This window comes from Nicotiana sylvestris, chromosome 8 (assembly GCF_000393655.2).
Source record: "Nicotiana sylvestris chromosome 8, ASM39365v2, whole genome shotgun sequence".
In the NCBI taxonomy this organism is placed as follows: Eukaryota; Viridiplantae; Streptophyta; class Magnoliopsida; order Solanales; family Solanaceae; genus Nicotiana; species Nicotiana sylvestris.
The window spans coordinates 202,951,665-202,977,234 of NC_091064.1; the positions used below are offsets into that span (position 1 = coordinate 202,951,665).

A 25,570-nucleotide genomic window follows, 5' to 3' on the forward strand; every position below is an offset into this window, starting at 1 on the left:
GGGAGGTGATAAACATTGTGTTAGGCTGGATTTAGGGATGTGTACTTGTAGGGCATGGGGTCTTAGTGGAATCCCATGCCCTCATGATATTGCAACTATGCTCCATAAGAATATAGACCCACTAACAGGAATGCATTGGTGGTTTAGCAAGGAGGCATACTTATTGACTTACAAAAACAAATTACAGCCTGTTCCAGGTGGAAAATTTTGGAAAATTGAACCTTCCCAAACAATGGAACCACTAGATTTTGTGAAGATGGCTGGCAAGCCAAAGGTTAAGAGGGACAGGGAGAAGAATGAAGCAATTAAAAGGCAAGGAGGGTGGTCTTTGTCCAGAAAGGGTAGGGTGATAACATGTGGTAAATGTGGACAATCAAACCATAATGCAAGGACCTGTGGCATGATAATTTACCTCAATTATCTAGCTGTGTTTAGCTTTATTTGTGTTTGTGTATATTACCTGAATTATCTTCTTTGTTTAACAACCATCAAAGGGGAAAGGCAAGGCAAAGCAACCTCAAAAGAAGCAAAGATCTTTAATAGATAAGGAAACAGAAGAAGATATAAGCTTATAAGCACCTCCAGTATCTCAACCCAGTCAAGGCACAGAATTTACCTTTATGCCAACACCTACAGCTAGGAGAGTTGGGCAATCAAGCAAGAATGTAGATGCTAATATCCCAGAACTTGGCAATGATGAAGATGTTGTTGTTAGGCCTATGCCTATCTCAGAAATTATGACAAGACTTCAAAAGAGACAAAAAATAGCTATACCAACTGGGACAAGATCAATTAACTTCACAGGTGACACCCATGGTGTTAGTGAGCCCAAAGATCTTCCATATACACCACCTTCACTTACCTGGAAGGGACAGTTTGCTACAACTGGGAATCAGCTAGAGAAGCAAAGGCAGCAGAGGATTGGGAAGCTGCAAGAAAGGAAAGGAAAATGAACCTCAAGTTTAGGACTATTTTGTTTTGTTTTTGGGATGTAATTAGTGCAATCCAACTATACTTTTGTAGTATTTAATGGTCTTTGATGTTGTTAGTACTGAAACTTGAAATGGATGTCATCTTATAACTTAGTATTTTAAGTTTTTGGGGTTATAGAATGACATCCAATTATCAAGACATGTATATTGCTGTGGCAGTACATTTTAGATGGTTAATGTTGAATGTCAATGATGTTGCATTTGTTTTGCTAATTACTGCAATTGTCAATGACGTTGCCTTTATTTTGCTAATTCTGTTGTTATGCTAATTACTGCAATTGGTATAGTTACTACAGTTATAGCCAGTTGTGTGCTAATTATTGCAGTTGATATAGTTACTGCAGTTAAAGCCAATTGTGTGCTAATTACTGCAGTTGGTATAGTTAAGGAAATATGCAGGTATGTTCTATAATTGATTTACTCAAAATATGTAGTTATGTAAATATGCAGTTGTGTTCTGCAGGTATAAATATGCAGTTCTGCAGTTGTGTTCACTTGAAATACACAACTGATTACTACACTAATGCAAGCAACTGGTGCAATCAATACCTTTTTAATACACACTAACTAAGAAGAACTGAACGCAAAAGACGTGAAATCAAAAACTTCATTGCAATTAACTTTATCCGAAATACAAAACAAAGTAATGAAATCAAAAACTTCATTGCAAAATACTACATAATGTCCACCAACACAATGCTACATATTCTGAGCTTCATTTCATCAAGAAAGCCGTAACAAATCCAACAAATAGCTCACATGAAATTATAATGAACATCTTCAACTTAAACACTTTTTCTTCCTACTCTCTTGCTTTGTTTGCTTCAACAATATTTATAGCCTCTAATGCATCCACTTTTGCATCAGTCTGTCCCTTTCAATCTTGCACGCATCCAATGCCTTATTCAGGGTAATAAGCTGAATTTGAGCAACATCAAACTTCGACTTGAAATTGTTAATAACAACCAAAGCTTTGTCAGGTAAGACTTCGTCTTGCCACTCCCAAAAACCACATGATTCATTCTTACAAAGAAAATCAATACAAAATAGCTCAGAAAACTAACAAAATTGGAATTTTATAAAAAAAAAGGTCAAAATTATATAAATCTATAGATATATATCACTTACTTCAGGTTTCACGCACTAGAATCTCCTACCAGGGTTATAAACAGTGGTTGAAGTGAAGTGGTTGACAATATTACCACAAAAGCACCTTCTTTTCGAAGAACAACTGGATTCAGACATTGAACACCCACTTATCCAGCCTAAATTGATGAGGGAAAGAAACAAAATCGAACAGATACATGCGAATTCAAGTTCGACTATGGAGGAAACAATAAAATATGGAGGACACAATTTCAGTATAGAGAGGAGTTAGATTATGAAATTAAACTGATATAGACGAGGGTTTTTATTTAAGTGGGGTTTTCATTTAATTGGGTATTGTGTTATTGAAATGGGTGGGTCGGGTAGTTAATTATGAGATGGGTATTTAAGTTGGCTCTGAAAATTGCACAGACATTGAACACGTGTCCCCTCCGTTAATGAAATAGTACAAATATTCAATATTGTGACGTTAGGGAGTCAAAAGTACCAATAGTATAAAGAAGCCTTTCTAAATACTACATTGAATAGTACAGGGGTATATTTGACCCTTTTTCGAAATAAAAACGTAAAGAAAATAAGGTCTATTTATCCAAAAAGGTAATTTTGCGCCAGTTTGCTGAAGACCGGGATATATTCGAGACCTACTTTTAAATAAGGGTAAAATTGTTCAATTTCGCATATTTCAGGAGCTTTCTTTAAAAACAATAAAACCTTTTTTCTATTTTAATTGTGTTCACTTCCCAGCAAAATTTTGGTTTTACCGCAACCTTGAGTAACTTTAATAGACTACTGAGTTTTGTGGATATAATTGCAAAGCAATTTTTGGAAAACTACAAGCACAATTGAGATGGCATCGCAACAAATGTCGTCAGACACTAACTATTACTAGTAGAAAAGTTATATGGACTTACACCAAGTATATACACACATTGGATTTGAACCGGTGATGTACCGTGAGTTGTAACAATAAATTAGGGACATTGCTACAATTTATTTTTGTCAAAATATACTCTAGAGGTAAAAGTAAGTTGCAACAGTTTCTTTTAGCTAATTGAATTCTATTAAGCCCATGGGCATTGGGAGACAAATTGCTCATGGTTTCTGTTAAAAAGGTTTCGTGACATAACTTGCACTTGATCCATGCTAATATAGTCCTGGTTATGCAGAGAATATTTCAAGAAAGAGTTGTTAGCCGCAAGAAAGCTGAATTCAATATATTGAAATATGAGAGAAGGGAATCAATGACCCGATTATTCAAGTAAAACAACAAAACATGAACACTAGGAGGAAGTTGATATTCTTTTTGTGTTCTGAGAAAGAAAAATAAATTAATATAATACCAGAACGTATAGAGATGTAGTAGCGATGATTGTGCCTTATTCTCGTTCATACATCCCCTACGCCTTTCATATCCCATTTGATGTAGTCAATATTATTGGCGAGTTCACGCCTTCACTGGTCAACCAATAACAATCGCTCCTTTCCCATTCCATTTTCTTACCTAAAAATACATAATCTATAAATGATTAATTGAGAGCACTAACCACTAATTAAGCAAAGTTGATTGGGCAAGTATTCTTACAGTGAGATCATTACAGGCATCCCATAATTGTAATGATATACGTCCAAAATCTGAACAATAAAAAATAGGTGTAGTAAAGTCCAACATGCACGAGCCAACGTTAAGCTCTGGTAGTTACTTCTTCCCCACTATGGACTCCACATTCTTTGCAATTCATTTATCTCTTTTATGACTATGAAGAACGTTACAATCCATCTCGTTATTTTCATATGCGTTGTTTCCATAACAATGTAAAATGTATTACTCCCTCCGTTTCATATTACATGAGGTAGTTTGACTCGGCACGGAGTTTAAGAAAAAAGAAGAAGACTTTTGATACTTGTGGTCTTAAAAGCATAAGGGGAAATATGTTTGTAGGGTCATGATATTTGTGTGGCTATAAAAGCTTCTCATTAAGGGTAAATGGGTAAAATGAAAGAGTTTAAAGTTGAATTATTTCCAAATTTAGAAATGTGTCATTTGTTTTGGAACAGACTAAAAAGGAAAGTACCTCATTTAATATGAAACGGAGGGAACACATTTTAAAGTTTAGTTTGATTGCATCAAATAGAAATCGCCATTGAGACCGAAGAAGAAGATCCTCGGGATACTCATGAACTGAATATTATCAAAGGTTTGAGACCATTTTCTAAAGGCTAAAAACATGTAACTGTGTTACATTTGGCACAATTGTAAAAATATTACTCCCTCCGTTTCAATTTATGTGAACTTATTTCCTTTTTGGTCTGTGCCAAAATGAATGACCCCTTTCTTTATTTGGAAATAATTTACCTTTATGCAATGATTTATAGCCACACAAAATATATGTGCCTCATTTTACACCACAAGTTCAAAAGTTTTCTCTCTTTTCTTAAACTCTGTGTCCAGTCAAATGGGTTCACATAAATTGAAACGGAGGGAGTAGTATTTATGTATGTTTATTGCACGAAGACGCTACAAGACTTTAAAAAAAATTGGATTACATATTTTTATTTTTCTTGTTTGAACTATAAATTCTCACAATGCAAAATATGTTTGGCCGTAGTATATATAGCCGACCGAGTGGGATTTAACTGCAGTTGCTATATTTGTATATTGTTGGAGAGGTATGAGTTTTATTTATACTACGAGTTGGTATGTATTATAAGTTTGGATTAGTAATAATGTCATGCTAATATGTAGTTGTTAAAATATATTTTTATTTTGAACTATTATCAAATATTAAATATTTTTATCTAACTTGCAAGATTTGACGATTAGTTATTAACTATTTTTCTCTAACTTGCATTCTTTAACGCATTTTAAGTGTAAAAAGGACAATCCACTTTATATGGCATTTTGATCTATCAAACATTTTCCCTTGGAGCATTCCAGAGATGCATTTTAAGGCGCTAACTTAACACAACACATTCTCTAACGAAATTGGCATTTAGGGTGTGTTTGGTACTAAGAAAAATATTTTGTGCAAAATATTTTCTAATATTTTTTATATCTGATTAGCTTAAATATTTTGAAAAATATTTTTCTCATGAACTCATTTTTCTCTAATTGAAAGAAAATGTTTCTTTATCAAGATGAGAAAAAAATATTCTTCAAAAGTTTTTTTCAACATTCCACATCATATTTCCCACCCCAACCACCCATCCCCACGCCCATCTAATATTTAACGAAATATTTTTATTCGTACCAAACATACCTTTAGTAATTGTTCATCTACTTATTATTTTTTTCCTCTCACATATTTAATTCATGCCCTCATTATATATACACCTCCTCACCATCATTCACGAGAAGCGTTTAAGTTTCAACAAGACCATCTCACTGCCAACTCCTACATCTTTACATAACATTCTTCTTCTTCTTATTCAAGAATACTGTCACCATTAGAACCAATTAAGAGGCACATATTTAAGTCGTGACATACATAATGTGTTTAAATAAAAATTTATGATAAGTTTAAATCCAAACAAGCCGTAAGGGGCTATCATACATTTTGCCTTTTATAAACACTCTCTCTCTCAAAAAAAGGCATATTTGATTACATAAAGAAGCATTAACTTAATTGATATATAATATGTATATATATATATATATATATATATACACACAAAAAAATTAGGAAAAATAAATAATCAACCCGCTGGCTATTTGCCTTTAGAAAAGTGATTCGAGCCTAACATCATGTTTGGATGGTTGTTTTCCATTGTATCCTATTCTTGAAACAATCAATTTGATGTGGTGAGATTATTTTTTATTTTTCTTTCCAATTATATCCTAACTTATTATTTTATAATTTTATTTTACTATTTGCTTTTTTTTTTAATCCAAATCTCCTAACCTATAACCTACGTCTTCATTCAGTTTTTCCTTCTGCCGCTTCCAACTCCAACATCAAGTATAAGTTTTGCCTTCTATTTGTTTTGTTCTTTCTTCTATTTTGATTTTTAACTCCAATTCTAATTACTTTATCTCCAATTAGTTATATAATATTGATTTTTAATTTCAATTCTAATTATTTTTTGTGTAATTTTTTATAATATTTAAAACAATTGATGATATTTTAGTAAATTTATCAGTACAATATCGTAAAGTCAAACCAAACAATAAAATATTATTCGACAATAGCAAATAGTACAATTTATCCAAACATAAAGTTCCTATTGCTCAATAATCTGTAACGGTAATCTGAGGAAGGAAAAAAAAATCAAAAAAACATTTACAAGATTTGGTTGGTAAAAGGGAAGGAAGGCCAAAGTGGCGAAGGAGTGGGGAGGGATCATGAACTTCCTCCATAGAGTAATATCCCCAAGCTCTCGTTCACAAGTTCTTAGATTTGCGAAAAGGTCCTTCAAAACTACACAAATCCCTTTTGGGTCCATTGCTTACTCCACCACCTCAAGCTCCTTGGTCCATGGCATTCATCAATTTCATTGCCCGGTAAGTCTTCCCTGTCATTTCATAGTTTTGTTATATTTAATTGGACTGATATGAGAATTAAATTTCCTTTTTTTTAATTTATGAATAGGATGTGGTAGGAATACTTGCTAAACTATCGGAGTGCATAGCATCAAGGGATGGAAATATTCTCACTGCTGACATTTTTGTTCCTGACCACAACCATATCTTTTACTCCAGAAGGTTCTTTTTCTTCTTTCAAATTTACTCTTTTTATTACTTTTAAATAAATGAAAAATTGGAAAACATTTCGGTGAATTGTTAGATAAGTTATTTCGTATTGGCATGAAATAGTTTGGAGTGGATGCATGATTAAGCGACTGATATCCCATGATTGCTGATAAAATTTGGTTTACTGACTACGACATTGCTTATATAGGGGAGACCAAATTTCCTTTAGAGCATACACTAGGTGTCAAAGAGTTGAAATAGGTTTTGCCCCTGCATCCAAGACGGGGGCGGAGCTAGCCTTTAGTTTACGGGTTTGGCCGAATCCAATAAGTTTGGTCCAAATCCTGTATTTGTCTTAGAAAATTCATTGAATATGGACAAATTATTAATTAGAAGACAATAGCTTAATAGAACTGTTATCCCGAACTCATAAGCTTCCAATCCTAGCTCCGCCAATGTCCAAGGCAATTCATAAGTTCATTCTCAAAGTCAATGGGTGTGTCTCAACACCTTGAATAAAGTTAGGGACTGTTTGGTTCTCGGACTAATAATACATGAACTATAATACATTTATTGTTATACAGTAAATACTAATGTAGGGATAGTTATATAGTGATATTAATGTACACATAGTTATGTGGCTATTGTCTACTTTATAGGCTTTAAATGCTCTTGTACAGGTATTTTTGGTACAGATATTATGATTCTGTGTTATATCCCGCATAAAATAAGACAAAGATTTACACACAAGTCATATCAATATTAGTAATACAGAATATAATACTGGAAAAAAACATTGCAATAGTGTGCAAAATTTTATTGGAGAACCAAATGTTATTTTAGCTATTTGGTAGTTGGGGTTGTTTTTTCTTATGCGACTAACCAAACGACCCTAAAATTTTGATCTGTTGCAATATTCCCTGACTTCAACTCTTTGGTCTATATATTACTAATAGTTAAAGGAGCATTATGATTCTTTTAGGCCTCTGTGGAATTGTTAACTCTATGCTCTCTTAAGGCCATGTTGTAAAATCTCTGATCTCCTAAGTTAAGGAGGTTTTCTGAAGATTAAACCGTAAATAAAATTAAAAACACAAAAACCATTCATTCTATAGGTAAGTTGAAAAACAATATTGTGTCTGGGATAGCCTAGTGTAAAAAATCCTCCTCCTCCGTCCATAAAGTTAGGATCAAGTCACTAAGGAAGCAAAATGGGAAGGGCCACAGGTGAGCTCATGGGTATTGGTGGGGCTGGAGTTTAAGAAGGTTAATGTGTATGCTTAGGGTTGGTGGTTGGATTATTTGTTGAAGTCCATTGATAATTGTTTACTCTTTGCTTTACAAGGCAAATGCTCGTGTTCCAACAATAATATGAACAAATATTCTCTGTTCTGATGTGATTAATCAGCTGTCTTCGGACCCTTGTTTACCTTTCTTTGTCTTCCAGTAACTACAACAATTAAAGAAACTAATTCTTGCTGCAACTTACAGCGAGTTTGTCTTTGACCCTGCTAAATGGCCACGTGAGCAAATGGATGCAGACTTCTCTAAACTCGCTAAAATGTTCAATGCAATGAAGTCTGTTGTTCGGGTGCCTGATATCGATCCCAAATATAAGATCGCAGTTCTTGCTTCAAAGCAGGTATTGATTTTCAAACTTCTCAGAGCTGTTTAAACTTTAATCATTTTAAAAATAATTAAACCTTTTAGAGAGTAATCATATAAATAGTCACAATTTCGGCACAGGAACACTGTCTTGTGGACTTGTTGCATGGTTGGCAGGACGGACGGCTTCCCATTCACATAACTTCTGTAATAAGGTAAAGTACGAAACTTCTTCATTATAGTGATTCAATGTCATTATAAGGACCGTTAATGATGTCATATGCTTTTTCACCAGCAACCATGAGCGGGGTCCAAACACTCATGTGATTCGGTTTCTTGAGAGGCATGGAATTCCATACTATCATTTGCCAACGACCAAGGAGGATAAAAGAGAAGGAGAAATCTTGGAAATAGTTCGGGATACTGATTTTTTGGTGCTTGCTAGATACATGCAGGTAATCAACCCACGAGACATAACTGTTACTCTTGTTTTTTCTTACATAGAAATAATTGTTGATCTGTTCCGTTGGAACAGTTCTTCATCATGCAACATGTTCTAGATTGCTTTCCTTTTATGGTCCGACAAATTGATTTAAAGTAGTCTTTCATCTGATTTGTTATGACATGCACTATTACAGATACCTTGTATTTTTGGACCCTTAAGGTGCTTCACTATAATACAAATCTGCAGTCGTACTATTAGACAGATACCTTGTATTTGGGCCCTTAAGGTGCTTCTGTGTAATACAAATCTGCAGTCGTTTTGTGCAGGTATTGTCTGGAGACTTCTTAAAAAGCTATAAGAAAGATATCATTAATATTCACCATGGCTTGTTGCCATCATTCAAGGGCAGTAATCCATCTAAGCAGGTTCCTTCCCTGTCTCCCTTTCTTCAAGAAGTCGTTTTCATGTTTTCCTCTATGGAATTATAGTTTTATAAGATTTATTTTATCTGTTGCTAGGCTTTTGATGCTGGCGTTAAGTTGATTGGGGCGACAAGTCACTTTGTTAGTGAAGAACTAGATGCAGGTCCAATCATTGAGCAAATGGTAATAGTTTTCATGTTTGTAAAGCTTCTTATGTACTCCACGATTCCAAGTGTTTGCTTTAGAAATTGAACTGCTTGGTGATCTTTGAAAGGGTGATGATCTTTATCTTTATTAGATTTTCATCTCTTTTACTTGTGAAGCTAAAGGTATCTGCCTTCTTCCAATATTCTCTGACCGAAATATTTGCAAAATAATTGACATATACTTGTAAGATGTGAGGTATCTAGAAATATTTAGGTTGACATAAGAATTGGTTTTTTGATAGTCTGGTTTTATTGGATCAGCTTTGCTTGTTTTCACCTTTTTGTGCTTTTCCAGCCAAATATTATAAGCTATCATTTACCAAAGAATTGGTCGTTGATTTGCACTCCCATGTTAAACTTGGTCATTATGAAGTTTTTAGTTTGCATTCGAATTGAACTAACAAGGTTCAGAAGCCCTAATGTCAAAAGCTGTTTTAATAGGGACTGGTGGTGTAACCTACATCAAGACACAGTATGCATTGTAAAACATATGGTATTCAATTTCCTTAAAGAAATTATAGCTTCTCTCATGCATCTGTATTATGCATAAACAAAGGGGTTTACTAGGTGAAATTGTGTTCTGAAAGCAACATGTCATTCCTGTTCATTGATGCTATTCCTTCTTATTTTGATCCCTCGCTTTTCCTCTCTTGTTTGTATGCGGTTTGTTCCTCCGCTCATAGTTCCTTTTTTTTTTTTGGAGTAAGATTCATCCGGTCATAGTTTCTCCATGTTATTTTATAGTTTTTTACATGTACTTGATTGTTTCCTTCTTAATGCAAGTCTCACCAGCTCACCTTGTATTTGTAGTTGCAATCCGAAGGGTGTCAATTTACACCCCTTTGTTGGAAAATTATACTGTGTAAATAGGTTATATGTTAAATTCCCTTGGCTTCTTTGTGTGTCTACTTTATATTTTGACTTCCTTTAGTGAAAATCCTAGCTCCGACACTGGTTGAGACCTTCTAATTTATCTATCAGATGTACAATGACTAACCTTGAAGTATCTTTTGGGATACTAGCTATCTTTTCCCAGTAGGTTTTGACCATCACTGTAGATATGCACTCCCAGCTTTAATAGTTGCAAGCTTTGATCTCTCAGGTTGAAAGAGTTTCTCATAGAGATAATTTGCGGACTTTTATACAAAAGTCTGAGGATGTTGAGAAAAGGTGTCTTGCAAAAGCAATCAAATCATACTGTGAGCTGCGTATTTTGCCGTATGAGGAGAGCAAGACTGTTGTGTTTAGGTCCTGATTGAAAAGGGAGCTGGGATAGCTGCATCATTATCTTTCTATTCTGTCCATCATTCAGTGATTGCGAATATCATCATTGTCACTTGGTTATCCAAGTAAACTGCCATACATGACATTCTGAGAAGTAAAGATGAAAAAGATGAGTGTAGTTTGTAACAGAACTGCCAGAAAAAGCAAGTTATGAAAAAGGAATGAGAAATAAAGAGGTTTCATCTGAAATGTTGTTGAAAATTCGCAGATTTAAGACAATGTCTTGATCTTTCTTCCCCTTTTCCACTTGGAGCAAATATTTGTACAAGTTCCAAATTGTGATCTTATTATCAAAGTGCCTCAAAGCTGCTTTCAATGGTTGTAGAACGTTTAAATTTATTGTCATTTGAGTTATGTTACTGTATAACACTGCAGATGATGAATTTCAGATGGTCTTCAATGTCAAATTTTTACTTAGTTTTCAAGCTGGATTTTATCTGCCCCCAAAATAACTGCATATCTTTGTCCTTCTCATGTGTTAAGCCATTTCATCCCTCATTGTTTATCTGTCTTTGCTCCTGTTCATATTATAGTCATAACATAATGATAAGTTGAAGTGAGGCTCAGAATATAGCGTGTGTGTGCGCGCACATTCTGCACTAAAGAAGATGTCACTTTGTTGTAATAGAGTTTTCTCCATTTATTTGATATGAACAAAAAGGGAATAAAGGGAAAAAAATATTGAAATATAAACAAGAACAAGTCCCAGGAGAATGACATCTTTCTTCAAAATTCAAGTGTATTTAACTAATAAGTTGGGAATAATGAATTCGTTGTTTCCATTCTCCTTTATTCAAGCCTATTTCATCCCAAACCGTACTAGGAAAATTTACAAAATTCTTACAAACAAGACTTGGCCTCAGAATGCCAAGCTTTCAGATGCTAAATTCTTGTTGAATAGTGAAAAGTCATCAATGGACAAACCAAGTACTATCTCAAACATCTTTATACAGAAAGTAACACAAAAATTGAAAAAAAGAAACTAATATGTTAGTCAAATGCTCTTGTTAATGTTCAACATTGTCATTGAGCCCTCGGTATCTTCAAATAAACTGACTCGATCAAGAAGCTTCTGAATTCTATCAACCCATTTTTGTTTTTGGCTTTTGTTCTTGCAGTTGAACTCCAGAAGACCCTGAGCCGTCTTTACTCCAAGGTACAAATCTTGACTTTCAGTCTCTTTCTTGAACAACCATGCATCACTTCCATCACACACTTCATAAACAACACCTGTCGCACACCAATAGAGTCAGAGGCAGACACAACATGAGTTCAATGGGTTCAACTGAACCCAACATTTTCGACAGGAAGCATTGTGTGTGTGTGCGCGTGCGCGCGTGTGTAAAAATCACTAAAATTTCAAACAGTGCAATGGATTTAGTGGTAAGAGCCTTAATTGCTGAACTCATCAAGTTTAAATTCTAGATTTGACTCAGAATGGAGTGCATCGTTTATTGAACAACTCTAATAGAGGAAATGGAAAAAGAAAGAACAAAAATAACTGTCATGAAATGTAGGGGGAGAGCTTACATTTGTTATTTTTAGAAAAAGCTCCACCAACATGTTTACTCTTCAACTTGATTACAACCTGTCAATTCAACAGAAGTTAGTGATTCCATTTTTGTGCATTCGCAACTCAATTTATGAAATTTATGATACCTCAAAGAAGAAAATCTTGAAAGCCTATTGACAGACCTGAGATTTTTTGTTTATATATACAGACACGCGTTTCCATCGGTGCACACCTAAGAATTCAGAATAAAAAAGTAAAATTAGCAAGTAGAAAATTGAATGATCTTTAGTTGGACATTGTGAAATAACAAAACTAATAATACTTCTTGAATATAAATCAGTGTTCACCTTTCCTTGTGATATGCACCAATTCATCTACAAAGGGGGAATCGTGTTCGTCCATGTCATTAGGGAAAGCAGCAAAACTTTGATCTTCTACCATGCTTTTGTCACATGGACTTATAGATGCATTCCTCCTTGCTTCTTTTGGTAATCTTGACTTAAGAGTTGCTTCTCCTCTCAGAGCTTTTCATTCATAGCAATATGGTTATTGTTAATAAACATGTGTATCAATAGCTCAAATCCATTTGCAAGAACATAGGAATTAACTAATACATATGTACCTGTGGCAGCTGCAGCTGTGAGTGTGACAAGATCACTAGCACTATGTATGTCCACTGCTGATCTAACAACTGAGGCTACACGATCATGTTCTGCCCCGGCTGATTCAGCCATTTCAAGGCAATGTGAGGCCAAGAGTTCGGTAGCTGATGCTAAAGCCATGCTCATCTTTGAGCTTGAACCATTCGAGTTCTCTGCTGCTGTTACAGCAGCCAATGCTGCAGCTAGTCCTGCTACAGATAGGACAGCGTGCATATGCGCATTTTCTAGGCGCGCCTTTTCTTTCTTCTTGACTATGCTACTGTTAGAATCCTTAGGATGGAACCACCTTACAATCCCCCCGGTTCTTCGCCCATTTTGTGAATTCGACATCTTGGTTCCTGGCTGCCAGAAGATCATCACTCATAAGATATTTGAGAGGTTAAATTTCTTTCAACTCTTTGAATTGGAATGTTGTGGATAAAAATTCAGCATCTTACAACAAATTAAGACAAAAATGACTTAGTCAAATAAGTTTTCTTTCTTTTTTGGACCTACTCCAACTCCACTTATGTGAGGTTGCTCATATTGTTGGTCCCAAGATAAGATACAAGGAAAAGTTGACAGTCAGCAACATGGACAATGAAGATTTATATAGTTAACGCGAACTTGCTTGTATGTGTATGTATATATAATATATATATATATATATATATATATATATATATATATATATATATATATATATATATAGCATTTTTATGGTTTTATATTGCTTACAAACACCAAATGGTCAATTCCCTATTTCCCCTCTTGCTTTAGTGGTGTTAGGCGGTAAGTTTGTTTGACTTTAGAACTTAAAGGACTCAAAAATCTCATGTCACCAAGTTCAAGATTGAAAAAATGCAAAAAATTGAACCATGAAAAATGAAATTATAGTCAAGAAAGTATGTTGGGCTCAACCAGCCCAAAGATACTATGATATTGTCCGCTTTGAGTCAAGCCGGCACGATTTTCCTCAAAAAGCAGCACACAATTAAGAGATTCTTATACAGGCTCCCAAGTGGGACTTTATTCGCACACCCAACAACATATTACATGAATGGAAGCAAAAGAAACAAAAGCTGAAGTAGGAAACTTACCAGTTGTGGAGGTGGAGAAACTGACTCAGGAATCACACTAAATTTCCTGTCAAAAGTATGGAGTTTCTGTTTCTGAGCAAGAGCTTTTGATAATTCAGAAGCAGAAAGACTCCATGATCTTGACAAGAAATCCATAGGCTCCATTGGTGTTTGTGGTTGATGTAAAGAAGGTAAATCGGCTTTCATCTCTTCATCCTCTTCTACACTCACAAGCCAATTATCTGAATCATTCTTCTTCCAACCCAACAGATAGTTTTCCTCCATAATATTTCTTACTTCCTGTTTTCAGCTCTCTCCAATTCTCACCCTTTTGCTATATTTGCCTGAATATTTTAGTGTTCAAACCAAAGAAGAGTAAAGCAACACTTGAAGTATACTACTATTAAGTAGTGGACAATTAGCTTGTAGTATGACTCATGATTATGTTTTTGTAAAAAATATTTTTATTTTTATTTTAGCTAAAAAAGTGAGTCAGCTGACATGCGTGGGGCTCGGGAAGGGTCGAACCCCGCATTTCTGCCAGATAATGTTTCTACAGCTCGAACTCATGACGTACTGGTCAAATAATTTTCAGCATTTGATCGGTGAGAGTAATATTATTAAACTCGAGGGTGTCTTAACGAAATATTTGAGTTCTAAAGATCCACCAAGTATTAATTTGAGAAACATGAAGTTAAAAGTGAAGATAATTGTAAAAAAAAATGATTTCCGTAGGTAAGCGATGGAAGTCATTTTCCTATTTCTTGATGGATAAAAATGTTTTCTAACTAATTTTATGCAGCAAAATAATTTTTTCCTGAAAAATATTTTCTCGTAAAATGACTTCCCGTCGTATCAAATATTTTGTATCTTAAGAAATGAGTGAGAGGGGTGAAGGAATGGCTTACCTTGGCAATCTGAGGATTGTATACAAACACTAATGGCAGAAAAAGCAAGTTAAAAACATACACACTTTGGTTTTAGCTTTAATTGTAGAATAAGTTTATATATAGGAGAGACAATAAAGCAAACAACAGAGGTACATGATAGCTAACATAGGCACACACATACACACACTTGGTCTCGTGCTCCCAAGAATTCAGGTTGGTGTCATAAGGACAGAAAATAATACCTTAAAATATACGTCCTCGTGAAAAAAAAATACATTGGTATTCACGTATTCCAAACCAATTAATATTCCTTTTGAAAAAACCACCAATAAAATAACATTAATTTGACTAAAACCTAGAAAACATTGTCCTGATTGAACGGACCCTTTGTTTCCTAACGTTAAAACACTGGCTACAAAAGGTTGGATTTTAGTTTATACACAGGCACACGAGCCTACAGTGTGAACAACATTATTGTATTCCAACCAGGATTTAACTTCTATATATAAATAGTGTAAAAAAAAAAAAAAAGTAGTACTATCAAAGTATTCAATATGTTTTTGCATGTAATGTACCTTATTTTTCAGGTTACTAGACTCACCTATAAAAAATAGTTTGTTGCAGTTATATATCCAGAATTTAATATTTATGAGTTTAGTTATATATCCAAAATTTAATATTTACTAGTTCAACATTTAAATTTTTTAGTAATGATCCAATTTTATTTTTAATATTATGGGTCGAGGCCTACCATCTGTGACAATTTTAGTAAATTTCCGCACATAAATTTAAGTTTTATTAGAAATATTGGATTCAAATGAATCCGGTACGAAAAATCTATATCTATCCTTATTTTTGGTAACCTAATACTGTAAAAAAAATCTACACTACATAGAAACTTAAAACAACTAAAAAATGGGTAGTGGGGATCAAATCTATCATATATGTTTGAGACATAACTTTCGGTGGTTCTTAACTTTGGGAGTACACTATTACACGGTTTAAAAACAGTGCTTTAATAATAATAAAAACTTTGCGAACCTTGGATTTGGGAAGAGGCCGTGTAGGGACAAGATGAGGTATAATATAAGATAATTAAAAAGGTTTTTTAGTGTATAAAGTGGTGTGACGTGCAATTCGGAAAGTTGATTTTTCAAGGGTGTAATTGATTAAATCGACAAATTGGAGTTAGAGATGGACTTTTAAGATTGTAATATTTCCTCCAAAGATATATAATGGTTAATCCTTCAATAATGATTCTGTGGTTAGAATTTAGAAGGGTAGTCTTGGCGTAACTGATAAAGTTGTTGCCATATGATCAAGAGGTTACGAGTTTAAGTCGTGGAAACAGCCTCTTGCAGATATGCAAGGTATGACTGTGTATTATAGACCCTTGTGGTCCAGTTCTTCTCCGGTCGCGTGCATAGCAGGAGCTTAGTGCACCGAGCTGCCCTTTTTATGGTTAGAATTTGCGCTTTCACTTCTTTTAGTTTGGTAATTGGTTATATGCATAATGATCTTTCTTTGGTTACATGGGAATTGGGATAAGGCCGGGGCAACAAAATGTTCAAGAATGTAGTTAATTATCTGTTTTATCTATCAAATTAATGTCTTTTAAATAATAAGGTGGTTTTTTAAGACAAATCCTTTATAGAACAAGTTCGTAACCTTAAACTCATTCAGTTTGCCATTTTTTAATGAATTTAATTTGTATATACTAACTATGTAAATGAATTAACATAAATAAATTTTATTAATGTAGTTTAATATGTTATAGCAGATTGATAGTGGACACTAACAATAATATAAATTAAACTTTTCTTTAATACTTTCTCACTAGAGAATGCAGTAATTGGAACATAATTAAATAAACAAAGATCTTAATCATACCAAAGTGGTGATAGCAGAAAAGATAGGCTTGTGGGATGATCATGAACAGCAAAAATTCTTCAAGTGCAAGTGATCAGACTTGACATGCTATATAGCTAATTATTATGGCAGGACAGCTTGGTGCACAACGCATGGCACGTTCATGCATGGTTCGGGGAAGGGCCACACATCATAATATATAGCGTTTTGGCCAAGCTTCTCCTATCCTTTTTGGGAGAAAAAAGTGATTTTGAGAAGAAGCAAAAAATAATAGATTCTCTGCAAAAGTATTTTTCAGAAAAATACACGTAAAAGTCTGGTCAAACACTAATTGCTGCTTAGAAGTGCTTTTCAAATTAATTAGTTAAATACAAATTGATTCTCCCCAAAAATACTTTTGAAAAGATAAAAAAACACGTTGGAAAAAAATACTTCTCAAAATAAGCTGATTTTTGCAACTTGGCGAAACAGGCTCATAGACAGTCTATCCTAATACAAGCATCAGTGGCTGACTTTTCGGTTCTAACCGGTGACTTATAAACCACATGCAGATAACTTTATGGTTGCTCCCCGGTTCTCGGCCTTGTGTAACTAGCTATTATCTTACGGATAAAATAACTCAAAAAGCTGACTTAGAAAGTGAAACTCAGATGAATTTTACAGCTGCATTTGGCTGCTTTATGGTCGAGGAGATCACTACATAAATGGGAGTAATAGTGACTATAGTGAAATTTTTACTTGGAATCCCATGCGAGCACAATGATTTCGCTCCCATATTTAGCTGCTGCTTTTTGATCCTTTCACATGCCTATACCCAAGAGTATTTGCCATAGGAATCAATCATTGTTTTGCAACTTTGGGAAAATAGCCACTATTATGCGTCCATTTTACTCTCATTATTTCCATTGACATGTATCATTATCATATCTCAAAGCACTTGAGGAATAATTTGAGACTTATGCATGCGTTACCAAAAGAAATTAGTGGGGAAATAGAGTTGAGGCATTAAGCTACCTCACCTAATAATCGATTTTTAAGTAGGCAACTCTTTTAAACTTAAGTGATAATACTGGTATATATTTATTTAGTTATATATAAAAGAGTGGGGAAAGAACAAAAATACATGCAGTTTATCTATGCATATACCACATACTTGCAAAAGATGGCTAATGAACATGATCATTTTCCTCTTCCATACACGGGCGGAGCTAGAAGCCCGTTTATGTGTTTGGTCGAACTCAATAACTTTTACTTAAATAGTGTATTTGTATTTTTTTTAAATTATTAAATATGTACAAATATTGAATCTAGAACTGAATTATTAGCATTTGAAATTTGTTTTAAAATTCAGAACCCATAAAATTAAAATCTTGACTCCGTCTCTGCTTCTATATCCCCTCCCACCCTTGGAAGGCAAAGGAAGAAAATTCCATAACTTGTGAACTTAGTACAGTACTCAGACCTCTCTATAACAACATTCTTATATAATGACACTTCACTATAAAAGCCAAGTTTTTTCGGAACTAATTTTAATGTTATGTTATAATAGCACTTCGCTATAACATCCAAAAATATTCGGAACAAACGAGGTTGTTATAGAGAGGTTTGACCGTATATAAGAACGGACACCCTCCTAAATTTTTTGGATGGATAATTCAAATTAAATGTGATTATTCGCCTCCTCATTGACTTGTGAAAAGCAAGTGTAAATTTTCAAAATAGAGCTTTATTGTAGTGGGAATATGTAGTCCAATCAATCATACAGGGAATAACTTTTACATCCATTGCAAATTTGATCCATTACAAAGTAGAAAGGTAATTGCAATGTTTAAAAAGCCAACCCTCAAGGATTGAATAAAAAGAGTTGAGATATTGCTTTTTGCACACTCTTATGAAAAAGATGCCTTTTGATTAACTTTCTCATCACGCGGCAAAAAGAAAAAAAATCCACTCTTCTTTTATGGTTAAAGTTCTAAAAAGTCTTGAAAAGATTAGGGCATTGATTTTATTACGTTTAACGTACAAATGCATGATACTCCTTCTATTTTAATTTATGTGTCTTAGTTTGATTAAATTGCCAAATTTCAAGGTGACTTTGAATATAGGAAAAAAAATAATTGCAAAATATTACAAAAGGAAATATCCACATTTTCTTAAATAAAATGAAGTACAAGTTGTTGCAGAGCAGAAATTACAAAGCTCACAAAAAATTAAATGTTACATTTGAAAAACACAAATGACAAGAGGGAAAACTACACAATATAGCCGCTTCCAAAAATAATAGCTGATAAAATATATATTTTTAATACATATTTTTTGTATACTTGACTAAAAAATGTAATTATTTTTGAATGGTCGGTCAATGTGTTAGCCCGAGAACGATCTCTAAGCATAGTCTTCAGAGACTGGAAGTGGATCATGTGATCCAATAAACACATCACCATAAATAAGCCCAGCTAATCCTCCACCAATAAGTGGGCCGACCCAATAGATCCAGTTTTGAGAGAAATCTCCAGAAACCACAGCAGGCCCAAAAGATCGAGCCGGGTTCATTGACCCACCACTAAATGGGCCAGCAGCCAAGATATTAGCTCCAACAATGAACCCAATTGCAATTGGTGCAATTGTTCCAAGGGAACCCTTTTGGGGGTCTGCTGCTGTAGCATAAACAGTGTAGACAAGTGCAAAGGTAATGACTATCTCCATTACCACTCCCTCAAATCCAGTGAGCCCAGCAGCAACTCCATGGGTAGGAACAGCCTGCAAAAGCCCAATATTTGAGGCCCATTAAGTTAGAAATGACACCAGGTAGCCACTTTAAGGAGCTGTTATTTAGGAATTAGCCTATGTATCCTAAATTTCAGTTTTCAGTTTAATTTTTTCAGAACAAAAAGATCCTAAATTGTCCTGAATTTGAGATTTTTGGTTCAAATTTTCATGACAAAATAAGTATTGGCTAATACCTAAGTAGCAATCCTAAGATTAGCTATTTGTGTACTTCCCCCTTATAAATTAGCCCTGTTGCTCAAATAGTCAAAGTCAGATTTAATGTTTATTTTTTCTAGTAAGTATACATAAATTATACATCGATTATATACGGTTATACAAATATTATATATGGATTATACATTTGTCGACTATTTTTAATTTAAGTGGTTGGATGGGCGGTTAGTTGGGTTAAATTGAACAACCCCTAATTCTCCACATAATACATACCAATCCGCCAGTAACAAATTTGAGGAGAAGGCAAGCAACTGTAGAGCCAAGCAATTGGGCAATCCAGTAGAAGAAACCAGTCAAGATAGTTATATTGCCACCAACAGCCAATCCAAAGGTGACAGCTGGATTCAAATGGCCACCTGAGATATTGGCTGCCATTGAAACTCCAACAAACAATGCAAATGCATGAGCCACCGCAACTGCTACTAAACCAGCTGGGTCTAGAGCTGCATCTGTTGTCAACTTATCTGCAAAATCCCCCAACAAATAAAAAATACTATAGTTTGATATATAATATATTTTTTTCTACTAAATAGACACTTCGTAGTGGCGAAGTCAGAAATTTCCTGGAGGTTGTTCAAACTTGTAAGAAGTAAAAAAAAATTCCCGATAAAAAGTGTTCAATATATATTGGATACATCTAAAATTTAATATTTTACTTTTATACATAGTGTAATTTTTCAACAATTGACCACCCTTAGCTAGGTGGCTTCGCCCCTGCCCATAGCATGCAAACTTTAATAAAAAAAAGCCTTTTGAAACATGTATGTTTTCTCATTGGGCGTCTGAGACTCATAATCTTTTCTAAGAACATTTCTATGACGATAAGCATAAAGACATAATTAGTTCCACGACATTGATCATATAAACTTATTATATTCTGTCTTTGTAACGAAATAGAGGTTAAATTTGAGTGACTTATGACATCACAATAAGGAAAGTAAACATCAATAGATGTTACAATAATATATTACTTACTGTAAGAAATTGCAGATCCAACACCAGCAAACACAAAGAGAAGAGTAGCAATGAATTCAGCTAGGTATGCCTTGATTGAGGCTGCACTAACAGAGTCATTATAGTTACCAAAGGCAATCTTCGCCATTTTTGCTCCCAACTAAAAACTTGCTAATTAATCAATTATGGTATTTGCTAAAAACTTGATCGTTTTTGAAGTTCCAGAAATAATAGCTTATATAGTTGAGACTATAATTAGAAAGAAACAAAAATAAATAAGTTTATTTGCCTATTGGGTTAGGTTTCACCGGCCATGGGGCCTTATTTGAGTAGAATCCGGCAAATGATTGGTGCCGGCCCAACCCACCGGCTTTCTTTGATATAATATTACACATTATTGGGGTTTAATTAGGCAGACAACTAATTAAGTTCAATTACATATATAGTAATGGACATTCCAATAAATGAATTGGAAATTTTGGTTAGTTAAGCTTAACTACTATACGACAACCTTTCAAAGAGGAAAAAAGAATCTTACAAAAAACTAAAGAAGGATAGGTATTTGTGATGTCATTTTGAGAATAAAATAACCAAAACCAGGGGAAATCCGTGGTTTAGTACATACATCTATGTCACACCTTAGTTTTTTTTGTAAAAAAATTGTTTAAGGTTTGATGTGTACTCTTTTTTCATAAATGTAGTACTAGTATTATCCTCGTGTTTCCTATATTTAGATTGTTATTATTTTTTTGTTTCGATTATATTATTTTTCTAGCTGTTATTACTGTTTTTTATTTTGCTTTTTTAGAGCCGATGGTCTATCAGAAACAGTCTCTCTGCCTTCATAAGGTAGGAATAAGATTTGTGTACATACTATCCTCCCCAAACTCCACTTGTGGGAATACATTGGGTATTGTTACTGTTTTTGTTTATACTTTTAATGTGGTTGAAAATAAGAAAGGGTAAAAAGTGAATTAAGGGGCTATTTTAATTGTTGTACTTTGATGTTGTTTTCTACTTCCATTTTAAAAGGTTATTAAGTTAAACCTATTTTGCAAATTAAGAGAGAATTGCTCTAATGATTAGAGTTCTTTCACTTTCAACGACCCTTGGGAAGAAGGGTCATTGACCCTTGGAGTTTCATATCACCAAAAAAGGAAAGAGAGAGAGAGAGAGAGAGAGAGAGAAAATGGACTTTGAGGGTTTACCAAATCAAAAGCAAAATAAAAGAAAAAGTAAAACCTCTTCTACGATTTTAGAACAAATTTTCTTAAACAATTAACAAAGGAGAAGAGCTATAAAGTTTTGAAATTGAAGGCATGGAGAGTGGAGACAAGAGGATGAAAAAGAGGCGAAGAAGAACCAAAAGCAATGATCACTAAATTAATCGACAGTATTTTCATGTTTTCTTAATTTAATCCAGTTTCACACATACATGAAACATGAATATTATTAGAATCGTAAATATGATGAATCTCAAAGTGAAAACTACGAACACTGAATTATCTTAAGTTTCAAGTTTTGAAATTCAAATTCACTCAACATATTTTTCAAAAATAACCTCTAACATATTATAAAATATATTAGGAGACTGTAGATAGATATCGACAGTGAAAGAATATTGTAAAAACAAATGATGCCGAAATAATGAATTATGGATTTTATATTCATATGTTCATTATGAATTGTAATTAAACTTTTGGCCTAATGCATGGTCCATGCCAAGTGAAAACGACCACGCTATAGACAATAATTTAGAATCGTCTAGCACTCTATCTCTAGACTATTAGCTTGTTTGGTCAAGCCGCAAAAATCAGCTTATTTTGAGAAGTGCTTTTTTTCAAAAGTATTTTTCTCAAAAGTACTTTTGGTGAGAAGCAGTTTGTGTTTGACTAATTAGTTTGAAAAGCACTTCTGAGCAGCAATTAGTGTTTGGCCAAGCTTTAAAAAACTGCTTCTAAGTGTATTTTTCTCAAAAGTGCTTTCTTAAAAAAATGTTTTGGAGAGAAGCTACTTTTTTCTGCTTCTCCTCAAAAGTATTTTTTTCCTTCCAAAAGCTTGGCCAAAGAGCTCAATTTTTGGTCAAAAATACTTTTGGCCAAAAAGAAACTTGGCGTGACTAATATAAATCTCAACATAAATGACATTAGCAGGTAAATTCATTTTATTTGTGCAAGTTTCGGCAAATAAACTTACTTGACACTACATCGGTGCCTAAAGCCAATTTTTAATCTGGGGCCTTTCAGAAGAAAAAATAATAATAATTCATCTATATTTTTAATTGAAGTCTATTTTTCTAACTTTTTAAGATGTAAAGTTGTTAATAGTTTCTTTTTATAAATAATTTAATCTCTCCTAAGATATTGTTGATCTTAGATAATAGAACCAGATTCAATAAGTTGATAACTTGATATCGAAATAATTTTTTATGTTCTAATATACTTGTTGAAATGCTTAAAACCTGAGGGGAAAGGGGGGGGGGAAGGCGAATATACTTTTATTCAACGGTACACTTGAACTCTTATTTTTTTATAGAAAAAATAAAACTCTTTTTTTTCAACAGAGAACACTATAACTTTTAATTGGGGAAAGAGAGTCACTATCCCTAAACCCTTGTCGCGAATATAAAACTTTTCATTATTTAAATTTCACTATTAACATAATTAGTGAAGTACCTATATTATTATTCACCTTTTACATTTCTCACTAAAAACGTGTAATAAACTTTTAGAATCTGTTTTTTGGTATCTTCAATAGTCCAAGTCTTATTTTTTATCTTTACCTTATATAAAATATTTTACTTTTTATTTTAAGATACCCAATATATTTAGACCCTACCTCTAAAGATTGTTGTAAGATGTATATGATCTAACTTATTACCTTATTTAGATATATTGGGTTCGAGTCCTGTGCTTAAACAAATCCTGTTAAAATGTGTTCTCTCTTTTACTAGGCCTGAGGTGGTACGAATCTAGATTAGTCAGGATTTCAATACAAATACTAGTAGAAAATAAAAAGAAAATTTTTGGGCCCCCCAGAATTGGGGGTCTAAAGCCTTTGTTTTAGTGGCTTGACCTTTGGGCCGCCGTTGCACAGCTTGGAGCGGCTCAGACCGGAATTCAGAATTGGTCAACAATTGTAGTGTCGGGTTAACCCGGATCGGCCTATCGAACCCTTAGTATATACACTAAGTTATTTTGAAGATTTTTTATTTTAATAGTGCATTTGTGACGTGAACGATAATCTAAGTCAACGCAGAAATTGACCAAAATGTGGTCCAAAATCTAAATTTTGAAACTGGTTGAATTCAAAGCTCTCTAGACTCTTTAAGTTTCTACACTCATCAATGGCTGATTTATTGCACCTTCATTTAACTATTACTATTACGTATTACCAACCATGCATGGTGGTGAGACCCATTTTTTCGGTGCATGCATGCTCTGATTTACTAGTCAGTATTGCCCAACATTTTGAAAGCTACTATTCAAGAATCTTTCTTCCAGTTTTATTCTGATTGTTAATAACTTTAAAGAAACCAAATCCTATGCAGAATAAACTCTCTATTTTTTTATCTCAAGATTCCGTGAGGGAATCTGAGGCGGATATAAGATTTTTATAACATAATTGTATCGAGAAAAATAAGTATTAAGTGGAATTAATTCCTACTTCTCTAGATAAATACTTCAACATTCAATCAAGTGCACCAATTAGCTTTTTTGTAGCATGAGTGTCGGCCACAGATCAATTCTAAAAAATATGTACATAAAATACCTAATTTAATAGAGAGACCATCGATTCACATGCCCATATGTTGGGTTATAAATCCGCCCGGGGAAGAAATATAGTCCAATATTGAACCACAAACATAATTTATTTATCCGGTTTAACCACCTGGTAGTGGAAGTTCACTAACTCGATTGATCGGAATTTGCACTGTGTAAACCCACTAAAGGGATAAAGTGCCCTTTACTATTCGAAAGGTTTTCTATTTTCCTAAGCTTATACGTGATATTTAAAATAGATATTTAAAATATCTCATCATATTCTTTGATGGTCACAGACGTGTTTGTGTCTTTGCAAGGGACGAAAAAATAAGTACATGTCATGTTCTGGTACTGTATACGGTCGAAACCGGTTCATCCATCGTATGGCCAATCGAGACTGAAGCGTGGCAGGACAAAGTTTGATCTTGAGTTATATCGCACCTCGCGGAGAAAGTCCGGGTTTCGACTTTCATGGGGGGTAATAACTCAGTTCCTTTTGGAAATTGGGTATTTGAAGAGTCGCCACCTAATGGGTTATGGTGCGTTAGGGTATCTAGAGCGATTAACTCTTGGATTGGTTTGCATTACCAGAGATTAAGGTAAGGGCTCGAAATGACCTCGAGGGGAAGGTGTTAGGCACCCCTCTTGGTCCACAACTGTGGGTCCCGACCGAACTTATACTTACAAATTAGTCCATTAACAAACAAATAGTTGAATCAAATAGTTGCAAGTAAAGCACGTTGGACGTTGTATAATTCAAATAGCAAGGCAAAGATTTTGAACAAATTGTATACATATAAAACAAGGTTTAAACAAAAGGAATTTTGGAAAAAAGGGAAGTCCTAGGTTTAAACAAGGTTTAAAAATAACGAGTCATTAATAAATTCGGCATATAATGAGTGATGCCATTAAAATAGAATCTCATTGTTGAATGAGGTTATATAGACTTATATTTTCCATTTCTTTTTTATTATATTACTTAGATTATGTTGAAACTTATTATATGTTATGTTGTAATTTACATAAGAGTATTATGTTATTTTTTTGAATTTTAAATTTATGTTATATTTGGATGTTTTTACAAAATATGTACTTTTAGTTTTTATAAT

General features: G+C 33.8%; 3 protein-coding genes across 3 annotated transcripts; 1 reads left to right on the plus strand and 2 right to left on the minus strand.

The window, feature by feature from the left end:
* Positions 1–6,364: 6,364 nt before the first annotated feature.
* Positions 6,365–11,173, plus strand: LOC104213342 (formyltetrahydrofolate deformylase 1, mitochondrial). The gene is made up of 8 exons (XM_009762835.2): positions 6,365–6,597; positions 6,686–6,798; positions 8,278–8,428; positions 8,533–8,606; positions 8,687–8,846; positions 9,163–9,261; positions 9,355–9,441; positions 10,567–11,173. The coding sequence occupies exons 1-8, from the start codon at positions 6,439–6,441 to the stop codon at positions 10,717–10,719; spliced, it is 996 nt and encodes a 331-aa protein (XP_009761137.1). The 5' UTR covers positions 6,365–6,438; the 3' UTR covers positions 10,720–11,173.
* A 344-nt stretch (positions 11,174–11,517) lies between these two features.
* LOC104213341 (VAN3-binding protein) lies at positions 11,518–14,977 on the minus strand. Its single transcript, XM_009762834.2, has 7 exons — positions 14,890–14,977; positions 14,003–14,325; positions 12,884–13,265; positions 12,609–12,785; positions 12,444–12,493; positions 12,279–12,336; positions 11,518–11,978 (listed from the first exon to the last, which is right to left on the minus strand). Exons 2-7 carry the CDS (start codon positions 14,264–14,266, stop codon positions 11,743–11,745), a joined length of 1,167 nt encoding a protein of 388 aa, XP_009761136.1. The 5' UTR covers positions 14,267–14,325; positions 14,890–14,977; the 3' UTR covers positions 11,518–11,742.
* A 3,922-nt stretch (positions 14,978–18,899) lies between these two features.
* On the minus strand, positions 18,900–20,926 carry LOC104213340 (probable aquaporin TIP-type RB7-18C). Its single transcript, XM_009762832.2, has 3 exons — positions 20,719–20,926; positions 19,957–20,207; positions 18,900–19,500 (listed from the first exon to the last, which is right to left on the minus strand). The coding sequence occupies exons 1-3, from the start codon at positions 20,843–20,845 to the stop codon at positions 19,126–19,128; spliced, it is 753 nt and encodes a 250-aa protein (XP_009761134.2). The 5' UTR covers positions 20,846–20,926; the 3' UTR covers positions 18,900–19,125.
* Between the last annotated feature and the right edge of the window lie 4,644 nt (positions 20,927–25,570).